Source organism: Populus alba, chromosome 1 (assembly GCF_005239225.2).
Source record: "Populus alba chromosome 1, ASM523922v2, whole genome shotgun sequence".
In the NCBI taxonomy this organism is placed as follows: Eukaryota; Viridiplantae; Streptophyta; class Magnoliopsida; order Malpighiales; family Salicaceae; genus Populus; species Populus alba.
This window is the reverse complement of record NC_133284.1, coordinates 29,644,841-29,661,802: the sequence shown is the minus strand read 5'-3', so window position 1 is coordinate 29,661,802 and position 16,962 is coordinate 29,644,841. Positions and strand designations below refer to the sequence as shown.

Here is a 16,962-nt window from a genome sequence, read left to right as displayed (position 1 = left end):
ACATTGAGTATAATACCAGTTATTTTTTAAATAATTTTTTATATTAAAATATATATTAATAATATTTTTTAAAAAATTATTTTTAATATAAATATATTAAAACAATCCAAAACATATAAATTATATTAAATTAAAAAATAAAAATAAAACAATTTGAATTTTTTAAAAACACAGTTGTGGTTATAGTTAAGCTGATTCAAACGTGTTTTCCCGTGCAGCAGTGCCCTGACAACGCTGATTTTAATCAAAGCTCAAATTTAATGCCCAATTCCTTCTGTTTCATGCTCGGAGAAAAGCCAACCTAATTTCCGATTTACTTGCATATTAGTATATCTTCATCCTTGATAAAGTTAATGCTTTCCCACCACATGTTATGCAACATAGCCGCTGTCAATTCCTACTGCTTCAACTCTGAAAGGCCGACTTGAGTTTTGCTTAATAACTTCAAAACACTGATTTGGGTGTGTATACTTGCTTCTCTAGCCCAAATAAGTGAGACGGGGTTTTTACCTAGATCGACAAAGCACATTGGGAGAGAGATCGAGACAAAATAATAATAATAATAATAAGACTTTGATTTACAGTTGCACAATCAAGAAACGTGAAGAAAAAGAAACAAATTGATACCACAACTTCACATGCTTATTACAAATATTGCTACAAGACTGGTAACCTAATTAAGTCTCAGGACTTAAGGGAGAAACACAACACATCGTACCATTACCAGGATTTCATGACATGCTAATAAAGGCACAGCAGTATTGTCAACCATTGCGGATACCACCCATAAAAGTTCTTGGATCAGGGCAGTTCCCTGTGAATTGAGCCTGTGAGAAGTCAAAGCCAGGGTTCTGGATAGAGAAATGTTCAGCAATTAGAATACGTTGGAAAAAAAAAAATTCTTGTGGCAGATTCTTAAGAGTAAAAATCTTATATATGGACAAAGATCTCTATATAAGGCTGTTATTTTTTGAAGTTAATGGAAATAACATAGCTCCATGCATATTTCAGTCGAATTTGCACAAATGCAAATTCATTGCTGGAAATATGGTGAATTTAACAGAACAAAATTGGTTCAAAGGAAAAATGTTATTAACAAATAGAATGATGTCAATCACATTTTTAATATGGGTACATCAAGTTTATAGTTGGAGCTCATACAGCAAAAGAAAAAATTGCAATCTTATCATGTTCACACAGGGAGACACAAAAATACATGACATGATTACCAAAGTGATGAAAATCATAGCTATCCTAACACATGGGTGGTCCATCAAATAAACATCATTGAAATAACTGGAATACATCAAAACCAAAGGTGATCGATCATCTTTTGAACAATGCACATGATCAGATACAATCATATCCATATCTACCTAGCATGCATGTGGTAAATTACAAGTCCTTGTGCAACACTATCTTTTGGCATGATAGAAAACACTTGTGCAACGCTATCTTTTGGCATGATAGAAAACACTACCTAATACACTACTTTGCCAAAACCACACCACAATCTAAAAATTAGTTTCACATATAAAATTCTGCTGCTGCTTGGAAGACCGGCATTGACAATACACACAATTAAATAATGATTAATGAAGAGTTTTAGCTATTAAGACTCTTGGGCACAGTCACAAATACAGGATAAATCTTAACATCAAACAGAAAAATAGCACAAACTTTTAAGGCAGAAAACAATGTTAGCAATCCGTTACGATATACTCAATAAACAAGTCAAATACAATAATGATAAAGCAACCAAATTAACTGAATTAACTCCAACTGAAATGTCCATTATACTTAGATGAGATGTAGTCATTCACCTCTTCCTGAAATCTCTGAAGCATAAGTCGCTTCTGCTCAAGATCAGAGGAATAAGCATCAAGTTGACCCTCACCCAATATCGGTGAAGCCCAGGTCTGACCTTTGTCCCTTTTTTGCAGTGTTATGTGCATTATATCATCCTCTTCCATAACCCCAAACAAAAAAACACCAATTTTACACGCAACACATAGAGCATAAGAAGTTGAACCAACTGTAAATTTATATTTCCCAACAAATTTTAAGACAAATCTACGAATAACAACACCAAACTACGAAATAAGAGAAAAATTAAGTACCTAAAGTCCAGAAGGAAGAATCGGTCTTGACAGGGCAAGTAAGGTCATGCTGGAAAATCAAAGAAATTATTATGCACATCAAACAAACACTATCTATCCTCAAATAAAAATAAAATAAAATAAACCAAAAAAAAAGAAAAAACTAACGTTGAGATAAGGAGGGTTGCCTTTGATGCCAACTTCAACATGTTTGGACTGAATCTTGCAGTAAAACTGCTTGGAGTGAACATTTGGTGGTAAATTTATGTAAATATTTACTTCTTCAAGGGTTTGATCCCACTCAAATATAGTTTTACCTAAACAAAAACAAATATCAGAAAACAATAGCAATAAAAACAAATTGAATTAGAGAGAGAGAGAGAGAATTAGGGTTAGAGACCGTCGTGGACGAAGCTGTGACGCTTCTCTGGAGCCAGTTTCTCAGCCATTTCTCTCTAGGTTTTGTGTTATTTTTTTCACGTTTTCGCAGATTTTATTTAATTTCTATCCTGAAAAGGAGAGAGAGAAAGAGAGAGAGCTGTATAGTTGTTAAAACCATGGCCAAGCAGAGATAAACAAAGATAGAGAGATCAAAGAAAGAGGCTAACCTCAAGAATTTGTGCAGACGACTTGATCTCTGGCTCCGGCAACGGGGACATTTACGCGTCCAGACTTGAGTTTTATTTATTTATTATTATTATTTATTATTTTATTATTATTATTATTATTTTGTGTGATAATGGGCTTGGTGGACTTTTGCGGGTTTCCTCAAATGCCCAGGGGATTGATTCTATTTTAAATTTTATAGAAGTGGCGGATTGGGCCTTTTCTATTTTATTTTTTTACCTCCACGTCTCCCCCAAGTAATATTATACATCGAATTAGACAATTAGACGGTTCCATCTTTTCATAGCAACTTACTTCCTTTTAGATTTTTGAATTTTTTTCACTTTCATCATTTATTTATTTTTTTAATATTATCCTTATAAGTTATATTTACATGATTTTATATATTGGAATTTGTTTTTATTTACATGTTCATGTACATTCAATATGCTATAAAATATTTTAACATTAAATTAAACTTTAATTTTACAAAATAGAATTTTAGATTATTATTAAACAATAAAAATAAAGATCAAAACTGAAAAAAATAAGCTTTATTTTTCAAAATAAAGCTTTGGAAAACTTCAAATCCATCCATCAAGTTTCAACTAATACATATCAAACTTTAAATTTTAATCTTACACTTTATTCTTATCACATTTTTAGCAAAAACTAATTAAGGAGGGGATTTCCAATCCTCACAAAGAAAAAATCACTTAAATAATGTTTTTATTTATTTATATTTTATTTATTTTTATTCTTTAATATTGAATTGTCTTATTTTAATCTCATAATTTAGGTTGTGTGTTTAGCTTAAAGTTTTTCATATTTTAATTGATTTTTTTTTATGATTTCACCAATCAATATTTGATTGATTTGGGATTAAGCTTTATAATTATTTTTTAGTTTACTTTCTATAAGATTATCACAGTCTCATTATTTGGGTTACAAGTTTGGTGGGTTAACCCAGGTTGATTTAGGTTGTTTTTTATGTCTTTTGTAATTAATTTTTTGCTTCAATTTCATTATTTAGCATTAAGTTAATTAGAAATTAGATTTCATAATTTATTTTAATTTGCTTTGAAGTTATCATAGTAACACGACTCAAGTTACGAGTTTGGCATGTTAACTCAAGAAGATTTTTGTTTTTTTTTAATTGATTTTTTTTTAATTTTTTCTAATATTAGATTGATTGGGAGTTGAGTTTTATAATTTGTTTCAATTTATTTCTATAGGATTATCTCGGTCTTATGATCCAAATTTTGGATTTAGAAAGTTAAACATAATTAACTTGAGTCGATCTAATATGTTTTCGTCTTGAAATTTTAAAAACTATGATATCTTATTTTTTTTTTTATAGTCAAATTATGTTTTTAATGATCATATGAGCTGTTTTTGGATCCATCAAGTTGACTGAATCATATTGAGTCAACCAAATATGATTAATTTTTTTTTTTATGCTAGAAAACACGTTAACAATGGTTAGATATTTTTTTATATTAAAAAAAAATTTGATCTGAAATACATAACATAAGAAAATAATCCAGTAGTTCCTAAATGTTTATGGTGGAAAGAGAATGTTACCAGGAAAATAAGAGGCGAGAGAAAGTGTTCAGTCGAGACATGTTTCAGCCACAAGAAAAGCCTTAACTTGGTATCAATAGATAAAGGTGATTTTGCTCTTTTAAATATGTCAAAAAATAGATCAGGACATTGAATTTTGTCTTAAATTAATTTAATTTTGGATGTTAAAACTAATGAGATAATGTTTAAAAAATTTAAATATTTTTATTGAGATTTATAAGATATTTTTAGTGAAAATAAATTAAAAAATTGTTTCTATTATATCAAACACTATGAGGTTGTATAAAAAAATTAAGAAACACAAATAATTTTAAAATCATTTCAGAAGGAGAATTCAGTTTCGATTAGTTTATTCAAAAATATACTTTATCTTCGATTAAAAAGAATGTATATGATATTTAATACAAAGATTTTATAAATTACACATAGTAGCAAGTAAATTGCCTATACAACACTGTCATCATCATTCAATGCAATAGTTAAAAGGTATGAAAGCTTCCAGAGTGTAAAGACATCTCTATTTTAAATCCCACCTCTTACATTTTTCAATCCACACGTAAGTGGGTGCTCGTTGGTGTACCTCGTGTTGATGTGCTCTCCTTTATAGTTTGGTTTTTAATTAGGAGTGGTTGTTCACAGGTAAAGGCGCCCATAAGTGTTAGTGTTATATTATATAACCAATTAATTGATTATATGTGATATTAAATTTATTTATGAAAATATATTTATTTTTAATAAATATTTTATTTATATTTATTATTCATCAAATATTTAATTAATAAATCTAAGAGTAAAGATAAAGTTACTGGGACAAAAATATTTTATAAAAAAAATTATAAAATCGTTATAATTATGTGATTTCTATTACATTGAAACATTGTTCTTAAATGTTTCTGGCCAATACTCTATTAAGACTGAAAATTAATTAGAGTCGTTGAGATAGATATATATTGTGGTCTTACCTTTATGAAATAAATCAATTGTTCTCATAAGCTAATGTATAAGAGATATCTAGAGCTAATATATAGGTGTTTATTAGATAATATGTATATTGAATTAACCCGTAAAATTTTTTTATATGAAGAGATCCCTTGTGTATAAAGAAAGACTTACGTGATGATTGTGTAAGTGATTCTTAAACTTGAAATAACCAAGTTAATTATCTTATATAAAGAATGTTATGTTTTGACCCTACTACATGCACGTTATCTTAATCAAGACTAACAAACGAGCATATATTAAGTATAACATGAACTATATGAGGGTATTTAAGTAATTAAGAGATGATTCATCACCTTAGATGAATTAAAAAAATATATTTTATATGTTCTCAAATAGTATTGATTATAAATCCTCAAACAAGATGGAATGAGATTCGAAAATAATTTCAAATCTTATTTAAATAATCAATGATTACGGTGTTAATAACAAATATCATTTAACAGAGTGGACACATTTTATGCTATAATATCTTAACTGGAATATTTTTTATAAAGGAATAATAATTGCATTGAAAAACCGTTAACTAAAATGTTAAGTTAAATAACTTATGACTTTCCTAATATTTGGAGGATCATGACAAGTTGCTAGATATTGACTTAATCTTCAAATATAAATCAATTAATTAATGAATTGATAATAATTTAATTTAATTTAATTTATGTTTGTGATTTATATTTAGGTTAACTTATTTAGGTCACACACATAACTTGAAAATTAAAATGGGATGATTAATCAAGTACGACTTGATTGTAAATAAGTTTTTGAAATTAAAAATTAGAATGTAATTTATATAGGGAATTACAATTTGATCCAGACCTACAAAAATTAAATAGGAACTTGATTGAATAAACTTCTAAATTAAATTATCATGAAATTATATATGTGTGATTATTCAGGGAGAAAATTGATATTTTATCATTTATAGAGTTTTCATGTTTCTTTATAAATAGAATGTTATGTTTTTTATTTTCTATATAGTAAGCAGTACAAAACACCTAAAAAACACAAAATAAAAGAGCTAATACTAAAAAACATAGTGATCCCTTGCACCTAAAAAGACTTATAAATTTTTCACTGATAATTCGCATGGATTATCATTAGAAGCTGGACAATTGGACAATTTATAATTCTTAACAATTTAACCTTAAAGCAATTATTCAAAATTGAAAAAAGCATCCAGTCTTAGATAAATTTTATATAAACCCTAAACAACTATAAATCTACATAATAAATCTTAGAAGTCCTAAGAAAAATCATAATTTACTATTTTTATTATGTATATATGTTTCAGGAAATTCAACAAACACTACAACAACGATCTCAAAAAGAAAAGAAAGAAAAAGAAAAAGAAAAAGAAAAAAAAAACAACACTGTCATCACTTGCTACATGCAATATTATTGTACGAGTCGTTTTTGTTCGAATAGAATTTACCATTATACAGGTCTATTGATCTTATAAATATCAACATCTTGTCTAGTGAATTTTAACGATTTAATCAAGATCTTGTGGTTTTTATTGATTAGATGAGTCTGCATTATATATATGCAGGATGTTGAAGTTTGCATTCCGTATATTTTACTCTGAATTATATAAAGCATGATCAGTTGGTTATGCATCTTGTTGTGGCAATCAAAAGATGAGGCCAAGACATAAGTCGTTGTGGGGGGAAACCTAAAACAGTAGTGATTGTCGGAATAAGAAACGCCTCCTTCCAAGCAAGTAGCTCAGCTGTTACTATAGGAACGCGCAACATTTAGGTAAACATTGGATTGGATGGCGGTCGGAAGATGATCGTTGTTTTGGACGGTAGGGATGAGAAATTTCGACCAAATTTCATTACTTTAGAAGAATCTGACCAGTCCAATGGAGTTTATGCTTTTGTACTTGTTTATTTACTTCATTATCACTCAAAGACATGGAGGAAAAAAAAAATAAATCACAACCGTCTGATTCTTCTCGAGGAGGCCTTGAAAATTCCAGGAAGGTTCTAAACTTTCTTGGGTACTTATACTGCTGCCATATCTGTAATATGAAATTTGGAAGATTGAACACTAATTGACGGGGAATGATTTTACTGTTGTTAAAAATGGGCTCGAATTGATTTTAGGTTAAGGTTGTGATTGTATTTCTTGTTTAGATGTATATGTTATGTATAATTTGTCTTGTCCACCCTAAGGTTATTATTCAAGATATAGTCCCTTGTATTTTTTGTTCTTGAATATTGTATTTTTTATTTTTATTTTTTTATATTTTCACCTGTTAATATATGCAAAAAGGATAAAGAATACGAGTTTAAAGGGTGTATTTGGTTCTTATTCCAAGATCCAGGGACGAGAGGAACAAGATGTAACATAAGACAAGTACTAAAAAAACTTTACTCTTCTATATTAAAAAACTTACGTTCTTAATGGGAGATTCTTTACGGAGCTTCTCTATCCGTCTTTTTTTTTTTCTTTTTTTTTTGTCTTTTCATTTCCCTGATTTATTTATTTATTTATTTTTTAATTTTTTTACACATTTATATATGTTGTTTTAATTTAATCAGTTGAATCATATCGAAATAACTTTTATACAATTTAACCTTAAACTCAACCTAGATAAGAAGTCAGATTAAAAGATTTTTTTCTGTCAATTTTATTTTTATTTTTTGCAATTTTATTTTTATATTTTTTTATTAATCATTTAAGTTGTCTTTAAACAGACAAAGTTGATTAAGTCATGTCAGAAAAACTATCACATGATTTAATTTTAAACTCAGGTTAAGTAATAAATTGGATTGCAAGGTTTTTTTTTCATATCAATTTCATCATTAAATTTTTTTTTCCTAATTGACCGGGTTATCTTTGGTCTATCTAAGTCGACCGAGTTATATTAGAGCAACTTCTACAAAGTTTAATTTTAGACCTGGTTGGGAAAGAAGTCAAATTTAATATATTGAATAAGTTTCATAATAATATCAAATAATTTTCTACATTATAGTTTTCTACATTATGCATATTAATTATTATGTTCTACTTCTTTTTTTTTAACTCGCAGCTCAGTGCAAGCATGTAAACAAGCTATCTAATGGGTGGACAACACAATACAAAACATAAATTTATTTGATTTACTTGTGTATATTATTTTTATTTCACTAAATCATGCATGTTTTCACTATAATTTTCTAACAATATTTTTTAATAACATTGAAAAAATTATTGTTTTAGTAAAAAAAAGGGTAACTTTTAAAAATACCATCCAGCTATATAGACCATCAACTTTATCGCCAAACAATTTTTTATATCAATTTTACCTTTAAATTTTTTAAAAACTCAATTAAGGATTTTCACCCAAGTTATATATTTTTTTTAATAAAAGATTTTTTTTTTGTATGAATTGTCTGTTTTGTAAGCCTTGCTTCTCTTAAAGAAAAAAATAACCCACATATAAATCCATCTGCTCTGTAAAACACCCCTTCTCAAGAGACTATTTACCATCAAGGGTACTATTTTTGAAAGAAAGAAAGAAAGAAAGTGAATTGATCAAATAAATAATTCAATGACAAAATCCATCACTTAATTGTCTTATTGGTTTCATACATTCCTAAATACAAAAGTGATGAATTTCACTGTCTAAATAATGAGTTCGATATTCCAAAAGGATCGGTCCGTAGGTATCCCAGAATTTTAATTTAATTCCTTATGAATAACACGTATGTCAACCAGCTTTATTTATTTTATTTTCTTGAAATGAAAGACTAAAAGTAACAAGAAAAAAAAATTATCTTAGAATAGATAACTGATGATTAATTAAAAACAAATAAGATTAGATTGGAAAGTAGTGCATGAGACTTTTTACACACACACAATATAATTTATATCTTTTTTTTCTAGGAAATATTGTTGATAAATTTGGCTGATTTAGGGACAATATCCGATTCAAATGTTATCATCTCACATTTCCCTTTCTTTATTTAATATTTTAATTGGTTTGGTTTGGGTTTTTAAGCAAGTGTATATATAAAACGACATTCGATGTATTAAAAATGTTAATATACACTATTTAAATATTGTTATTAATTATTTATTTCTTGCTATCTCAATGTAAGAAATCTTCGATTTAATTAAGAGAAACAGGGATGGAGGTGAGCGTAAAATAATAAAATTTGTTTTCTTCTTTTATGAGATGAGTGCAACACCTAGACAATGTCGTTAGTAAGTACGTGGACTCCCATGCAAGAATGGAAACAAGCTGGGAAAATTCCAGGAAGCTACCCTTGAAAAAAAACAGCAGTACTCTCGGGTCCTTCTACCTCAAAAATATTTAGTTCACTCATATCACGCTCTCTTGATATAAATAGCCCAAGAAATTAAAGCCACCAGGGATCACTTGGATTTCCTTCACGTAGAAGGTTAAGTGTGGGTTGGTACGTAGCTACACAATTACCATAATAACATGGACCAGCACTACTCCCAGGCTGATCGGGTCTCACCAGACTTGGAAAATGGAGATGTTAATTACAAGGTAGGTTTTAGCGTCAATAATAAAGAGGTCTGTGTCAATGGGAAGACACCACAGAATATATCATCTTCCATTTTGCGCAATAAATCTGATCCAATGCTTGTTTCGTCGAGTGCTCGGTTTCAAATGCTTTGGCATTTCCTGACCAATCTTCAAGAAGTGATTCTTGGAACTAAGCTGGTTGTTCTCTTCCCAGCCATTCCTCTAGCAATTGCTGCTGACTATTATAAGTTTGGAAGAGTAAGTTCGTACTTTTTTTTGGTTACACAGCGTCCATGTCGTTGATTTTCTATATGAGCAAAGGGAATTGATTAGGATAAATAATTTCATTGCATTTACCAGCTTCCTATACATATTTGATTACACACTAAGATGGTATGTGTGTGTGTGTGTGTTGTTGTCTCTCTGTTTGATTTTCAATATTCCGTCACACGTAGCCATGGATATTTGCTTTGAGCTTGCTTGGACTCACCCCACTAGCAGAACGTGTCAGCTTCCTCACCGAGTAAGAATGACACTATATATGCTCATCTTGTATACGTACAAGTACTTTTGGTATATTTTATCCAGTAGTTTTTCTGACAATATTAATTTTTTATTTTTATTTTCATTTTCATTTTTCTTCTGATTAATCGCAGACAAATTGCGTACTTCACTGGTCCAACAGGTAGATTAAATTTACCAATAGATTATTTCTAATTTTGGATTCATACTATGATCATGTGAAAATCGAAGATGATTTTACCATTTGCAGTTGGAGGTCTCCTTAATGCAACATGTGGCAATGCAACAGAGCTGATAATAGCGTTGTTTGCTCTCTACCAGAACAAAATACATGTCTTAAAGTATTCTCTTTTGGGTTCCATTCTGTCAAATCTCCTTCTAGTTCTTGGGAGTTCTCTCCTATGTGGAGGTTTGGCCAACCTAAAAAGGGAACAAAGATACGATAGAGTAAGACTCCCTATCAAAATTCAAGAAGAAATCCAATTAATTTTACAGATAGAGTAAGTAATTATTATGGTCGAAATACAATTAATTATAATCTTTTTTTCTTTTTTCTTTTTTGGCTTTCACAGAAGCAGGCTGACGTGAACTCCCTACTTTTATTACTGGGGTTGTTGTGCCACATGTTGCCACTGATGTTCAGATATGCGATAGGGGAAGGAACCGCCACTGACTGCTCTACTCTTCAGTTGTCCAGAGTGAGCAGCATTGTTATGCTTATAGCATATGTTGCTTATATCTTCTTCCAGCTGAAAACTCACAGGCAACTGTTTGATGCTCAAGAGGTGATTAATTAATTAGTACTAAATGCAAATAAGTTTAAGATAAAAACTATGAGAGGCTCATTTTTCTGCAGTTGTAATATGAAGTATATTTCTTTTCTGAGCAAGCTAACGTCAAAAGAATTTACTAGGACTCATCCCAAAAACGATTTGAACATCAGAACACGTACTTTCTTTGTCCATGAAAGCTAGACTACTTTCTACTTGACCGTCTTGTAAATTAAGTTTGTCTTAAAAGAGATCTAAAAAATGGCCTTTTCTTGTTCATCCATTTTTTTTTGTGGCGGTTTTGTTTACCAATATGATTAGTTGGTGCCTCACATTGCATGCAGCACATGAAGATATATATATATATATATATATGAGACTCAAAAATCCTTAGAATGTTCTATTCAATGAGGTCACTCGGTTAGGTCAGAAGAAAATATTTAATCCAAAGTTGATTTTAATGCATGGAACTTACTGGTTCAAGTTGAATGGCAGGAAGAAGATGATGACGAGGAAGAAAAGGCGGTGATAGGATTTTGGAGTGCATTTACTTGGCTGGCTGGCATGACAATTATCATAGCTTTGTTATCTGAGTATGTTGTGGGCACAATTGAGGTACATTACACTTGAGAATTGCTCAAATATTCTTCATTAGCAACATTAATGCATCTTCTAATTTGTGGATTTCATATTATAATGTTTCTCAACCAGGCTGCATCAGATTCTTGGGGCATTTCTGTCAGTTTTATCAGCATAATTTTGCTGCCTATAGTGGGGAATGCTGCAGAACATGCTGGATCGATCATATTTGCTTTCAAGAACAAGTTGGTATGATATGTCAGACCATGTCAGCAGTCTTATAACTCTTATATTTTGTTACTAGCTAAGTTTCAATAACACCAATTATCTGGCTGTTATGCATGCAGGACATATCTTTAGGTGTTGCTTTAGGTTCTGCTTCTCAAATTTCAATGTTTGTGGTAAGATTAAAGTATCCCAGCAAAAGAAAATCCTTTGCCAAATTAACCTTGAAAGGGAATCATAATGACTTGTTTTTTTTTTTTTAAATGGGCTTTAGGTCCCTTTATGTGTTGTTGTTGCCTGGACAATGCACATCCGTATGGACCTTGATTTCAGTCTCCTCGAAACTGGTTCTCTTGCTTTCACAATAATTATCACAGCCTTCACTTTACAGGTATTGTCGCCTAATATTTTTAAAATTGCCAATGATAATGCATATTATATTGGACGTTAAATATTTAGCTGCTTTGTAAATTTGCTCACGGTAGTTTTTTCTTTACTTACAGGATGGAACTTCACACTACATGAAAGGACTGCTTCTTTTCCTGTGCTACATTGTTATTGCTGCATGCTTTTTTGTTCATAAAATTCCTCAGAGTAAGTCCCAAGCTAGGAAAGATCTAGGTTATGAATGATTAAAGTGTCCTAATTCCGTGACTTCTCACTGCAAATGTTTCCTAAAACTTTGATTGTAGATCAAATCTCGGAAGGCAAGCCATTCACTGGACTATTTTCAGCATAGCTGCATTTGCATGTGCATGGGACTAGATCCCCACAAAGAGTGGTCCATGGATCAATTTATGTTCATTTGTGAAGCCCGTGCATTGGCATTAATCTGGTAATAGAGGATGGTATGGTAAATGAGAGCCTTTAAGAGAGTTGTGAGGCCATCAAAAGTTGAGACTGGCATTTTTCGTATTTACAAGGGAGCTCTTGAGAAGAAACACAACTACTCATGGATCGGGACGAGTTTCTGTATAGCTATGTGTTTATGTCTTCCCAATAATATTTCGGTACTGAATTGAAGTACAAAAGCAGTAGTGCAGAAATGCATATAGTTTTTTCCCAGTAGATGTTAGTTTGCATGTATTTGATTTAATTCACTGTATTATGTTGTTTATGAGAATAATATGTCTTCACTTCTTGCAATGCAATAATCGAATTAATAAAGATAAACGACTTTCTATATTAGAGTGTACTATGCCTATGATTTAATTTTATTAAAAACTTTTATATATTTTTTTGTAAATATATAAGTCTGACATGTATATCAGATCCAACACACTTGGACTTAGTAGTTAATCAAGTCCAAGATATTTGGATTTGGTAATGCACCAAGTTCAAGGTAGCGTGAGTTTGGCATGCATGCCATACCCACTACACTTGGACTTTGCAATGCATCATGTCCAAGGTAGCATGAGTCTGTCATGCATGCCAGACCTAATATGCTTGGACGTGGCAGATTAGCCAAGTCCAAGGTGGCGTGGGTCTAGCACGCATGCTAGACCCACTGTGCTTGGACTTGGTAGCGTGTCAGGTCCAAGGTCCACTACGCTTGGACTTGGCAATGTATCAAGCTCAAGTTAGCATGGGTCTAACAAGCATGCCAGATCAGAGATATTTGGACTTGACGGTCAACCAAGTCTAAAATAATTGTCATCCTCCCCTTGGCATGTCTAGGAGAGTGACAAACCTCCCTTAGGTTTAACCTCAAGGAAGAATTCAGTCTATAAAGGCTTAGTTACACTTGATGCCTTAAACTTTATTTTCCTTACACATTTTTAGGTTTATAAAAATCCTTTAAGGACCCACTATATTCTTATTAGGTAATAAATATTTATCACTCATTCAATGCTATCAGGGTAATTACCATACAGATCCTTATTTTATGGGCTATAAATACACCATAAGAGCTTCATGAAAAAATGTCCACAATCTTCGATTTTCTACTGCATTTATATTTTTAGAGCATCTCTTTCTAGAATATTCTTGTATTTTCTCTTTCTAAAAAAATACTTATTTAAGCATCAAAGAGTTCCTACCTCCTCCAAAAAGGACCTTTTGCAGGTACTAGCCACGAACAACTTTGGCTTATGAAGGACCAAATATAAATTATCAATTACCTTGGTTAGGGAGAATGTAGGAGATTAGCAGGACCAATTGATCACTTGATTGTCCAACCTAGGAGCCCTATTCCCAGGTTAGTTGGATTTTTAAGGACATCATCAGTGGTGTCATTTGTGGGAACTAATAAAAAAGCCATCGGTTTCCACCTAAAACGTGTTTTTTAACATTTTTAGGGCATTTCATGGCTCACAACCAATGCTCTTCAGGGCTAGGAAGCGGGACAAATCAACTTGTTGCTGTGGACACTCCTTTCCCATGTTATTACCCAATTTTTGATCCATCTGTTTGATAAAATTTTTGAAAAATCCAAAAATAGTGAAAAACAATGAAAATTATTTGTTAATATATTTGCATCGTTTTTAGTATTTTCAACATCGTCTCAAAAGAATTTAATTTTTCAAAGATTTTTTAAATGCGTTTGACTTTTCATGCGTTATTTTTAAAATCAATGATTTTTCTCATTCGATTCGATGTTGATAAGAAAAATCTAAAAAAATAAGAAAAATCAAATTTACAAAATAAAAAAGAAGTTTAGGGACTAAGTTTGGGGACCAAACAATATTTTGCCTATAAATAGTAGCCTTTAACACAAAAGGGGGGGTATTTTTGAAAGAAAAAACACAAAAAAAAAAACCTAAACCTAAACCTAAACCTATCTTTAACCAAATAGCCCCCCCCCGTCTTTGATTTTTCTCTCCCAAACCAGCCACTTAAGCCCCCTGCCCCCCAGCTTTTTCCCGATCTTATTCTCATTTCTAGTAGTCATTCACTCCCACTCTGACTCCCAGAACCATAGCCTCTCATCTCCCTTTTCCACAGCCGCCCCCACCTTCACCATAGCAGCCATCCACTTCCCTCTCTCGATCGGCTGCACACAGACCAGCCTCTCCCTCAATAGTAACGGCTAGAACAACAGCCCGAAGCTAGCCTCGTTTGCTTCCATTATGACCCACCACTACCAGATCTTCCCGTCTTCTTCATCCAATAGTGATGGCCCACTCCCCGTGCAACAACGCCTTCTTCCTTCAACAGCAAGCCTAACTGCCTCGGCAACTAATAGGAGTGAAGATCATCAATGTTGCCGCCCCTCTACAACCGCCAGACCTGCCACCCGAAGTAGAGGAGAAGAAGACGAAACTCATAACAAACTGACCTGCAATGAAGTAGATCTAAAGAGGGAGAAAGTAGAGAAGTAGATCTAAAAAAAGAAAGAAAAATAAAAATCAACTGCTGATTGTACGTTTTTCCCCTTGTTGCAGGTGGCGGTGACCCTCACTAACGGCGTAGGAAGGCATAAAAGAAGAATAAGTTCCCGATCCACCAGTTTTACTACCTTCATCGACGGTGGTGGGCGAACCCACACGTCGCTAGTGGTGGTGGCTCGTGGAACAACGCGCCAACACTATTCTTGTAGTTCCAGAAAGCCTTCCCTGCAATTCCTTGAGTTTTAGAGCTATTTTGTAAATTTTAAATTGTTTAATGTAATTTTTGTTTAGTTTTGAATTTTTATAATTTGTAGTGTGGATGTAAAAAAGAAAAAAAATATAGTGAAAGTGAATGTGTTGTTTGCATTTTTTTTATGAATGTTTTTTTTTTAATGATAAAATTGCAAAGAATAAAGAAGAATTTAATATTTTGATTTGCTCATGGTTAAGGTATAAACTTACATGTAAGTTGTATTTCTAATATCTGATGAAAAGACAAAATTTTTAAAATTTCTTTATCACATCAAATCGCGAAGCAGCTTATCTCAGGAAGGGTGCACTAGAGATGTTAATACCTTTCTTAGCCACAACCAGTTTCTTACCCATCAATCTCTGACAAAACCAGTATACCCGGGTTCCTAGTAGCCCTCAATTAAATACTAGGTGGCAACTCCCAACGAATCAAGCAAAGGAATGAAAAATCATCAACCGACATCGCGCAGGTAACGTGCGACACCCAACATGAGGTTCAACAACTCACTAGTCATGTGCAACTCTTTACCTAAGTCATGTTGACAACCTAAGGGCAAAATCAGACCTTACTACCTAACAAGTCTTAATACCTTCAATAACCCACATTGGCTTAACATCAGGGCCATTAGGAGCTTGTAGAAAATTACATTACTTAGAGGAGACAAGACTGAATGATGTTCATGAAGGTTCCTTAAGGGCCATTGTCACACCTATGCACATAGCAAACACTCCAAACACACTTCCCTTAGTTACTATAGGATGGACATCAGTCATTGTAATCATTGTTCTACGCCAAGCCCTCCGAGCTCCCGAGAGCTAGTCCAATAGACAAAGAGCAAAAAGACAGTTTGTGCACGAGCATATCCAAGAAAATCAACATACCTAGGGGAATGTTTATAGTTCCTATTAGTGGAGGTTTTCTCCCTTGTCCAAATGTATATTTTCGGTTTACAAGTGATCTATCCCTTTAGTTTTTAGAAATTCAATTTTGGTATCAAAGTTAATTTCTCTCATTTTTAGTTCTTTTTTTTTAGTTAGAGTATAGAGAGAGGGTCGCCAAATTCTAGTAAAGAGAGAGAAAGTGGTCGTTGACGATGATTTCAGTCACTAAAATGGTTGAAACTAGTGTCAATGAGTTTCATTTAATAAGGGAAGTTTCACCTATGTATTTTTTTTGTTTTGTTTTTTGAGCTGTTTTTTTAGGTCATGAATATGTTTAGCAGGGTATTTATGGTGTTTTCTAAGAGTTTGGGGTGAAAATGAATTGAAAAATAGGTTTTTAAACAAGCAAAACAACACCTTGTTTTTCTAGTGATCTTTTGTCGTTGAATTCTGTACAAAACAAACAGCACATCGTTTGCCATCTTATTTCAAAAGAAAAAATCAAGGCAAACCCGTTAATAAATTAAAAAAATTATAAAGCTAGGCCTGAGAGAGCGGGCATGCTGGAAGGCCAACATGTCTGGGTTGGTTTTTTTGCTCACTGCGCCTAGGCTCCTTTTTTTTTTTCT

General features: G+C 32.0%; 2 protein-coding genes across 4 annotated transcripts; one reads left to right on the top strand and one right to left on the bottom strand.

Moving 5' to 3' along the window:
- Positions 1-542: 542 nt before the first annotated feature.
- On the bottom strand, positions 543-2,853 carry LOC118032987 (uncharacterized). 2 transcript variants are annotated; one of them, XM_035037807.2, is made up of 6 exons: positions 2,708-2,853; positions 2,500-2,608; positions 2,268-2,416; positions 2,121-2,169; positions 1,824-1,966; positions 543-851 (listed from the first exon to the last, which is right to left on the bottom strand). In XM_035037807.2, exons 2-6 carry the CDS (start codon positions 2,546-2,548, stop codon positions 765-767), a joined length of 477 nt encoding a protein of 158 aa, XP_034893698.1. In that variant the 5' UTR covers positions 2,549-2,608; positions 2,708-2,853; the 3' UTR covers positions 543-764. The 2 variants fall into 2 exon arrangements, with proteins under 2 accessions (XP_034893698.1, XP_073266415.1); XM_073410314.1 differs by having other exon boundaries at positions 2,500-2,637; positions 2,708-2,829.
- Positions 2,854-9,643: 6,790 nt separating this feature from the next.
- Positions 9,644-13,058, top strand: LOC118032988 (vacuolar cation/proton exchanger 3). Of its 2 annotated transcripts, XM_035037810.2 has the most exons (12): positions 9,644-10,032; positions 10,230-10,297; positions 10,431-10,459; positions 10,547-10,743; positions 10,869-11,081; positions 11,562-11,681; positions 11,778-11,894; positions 11,993-12,046; positions 12,145-12,261; positions 12,374-12,464; positions 12,563-12,621; positions 12,656-13,058. In XM_035037810.2, exons 1-11 carry the CDS (start codon positions 9,727-9,729, stop codon positions 12,607-12,609), a joined length of 1,359 nt encoding a protein of 452 aa, XP_034893701.1. In that variant the 5' UTR covers positions 9,644-9,726; the 3' UTR covers positions 12,610-12,621; positions 12,656-13,058. The 2 variants fall into 2 exon arrangements, with proteins under 2 accessions (XP_034893701.1, XP_034893699.1); XM_035037808.2 differs by having other exon boundaries at positions 12,563-13,058.
- Positions 13,059-16,962: the final 3,904 nt, after the last annotated feature.

What these genes read in the sequence shown, in the direction of transcription:
- LOC118032987 (XM_035037807.2), bottom strand. Translation starts at nt 2,548, where the DNA reads ATGGCTGAGAAACTGGCTCCAGAGAAGCGTCACAGCTTCGTCCACGAC. An exon ending in TCACAGCTTCGTCCACGACG is followed by an intron (nt 2,417 to 2,499) that starts GTCTCTAACCCT and finishes GTTTTTGTTTAG; the next exon opens with GTAAAACTATATTTGAGTGG. An exon ending in TTCAGAGATTTCAGGAAGAG is followed by an intron (nt 852 to 1,823) that starts GTGAATGACTAC and finishes TTCTCTATCCAG; the next exon opens with AACCCTGGCTTTGACTTCTC.
- LOC118032988 (XM_035037810.2), top strand. Translation starts at nt 9,727, where the DNA reads ATGGACCAGCACTACTCCCAGGCTGATCGGGTCTCACCAGACTTGGAA. An exon ending in ACTATTATAAGTTTGGAAGA is followed by an intron (nt 10,033 to 10,229) that starts GTAAGTTCGTAC and finishes CGTCACACGTAG; the next exon opens with CCATGGATATTTGCTTTGAG. An exon ending in CGTGTCAGCTTCCTCACCGA is followed by an intron (nt 10,298 to 10,430) that starts GTAAGAATGACA and finishes GATTAATCGCAG; the next exon opens with ACAAATTGCGTACTTCACTG.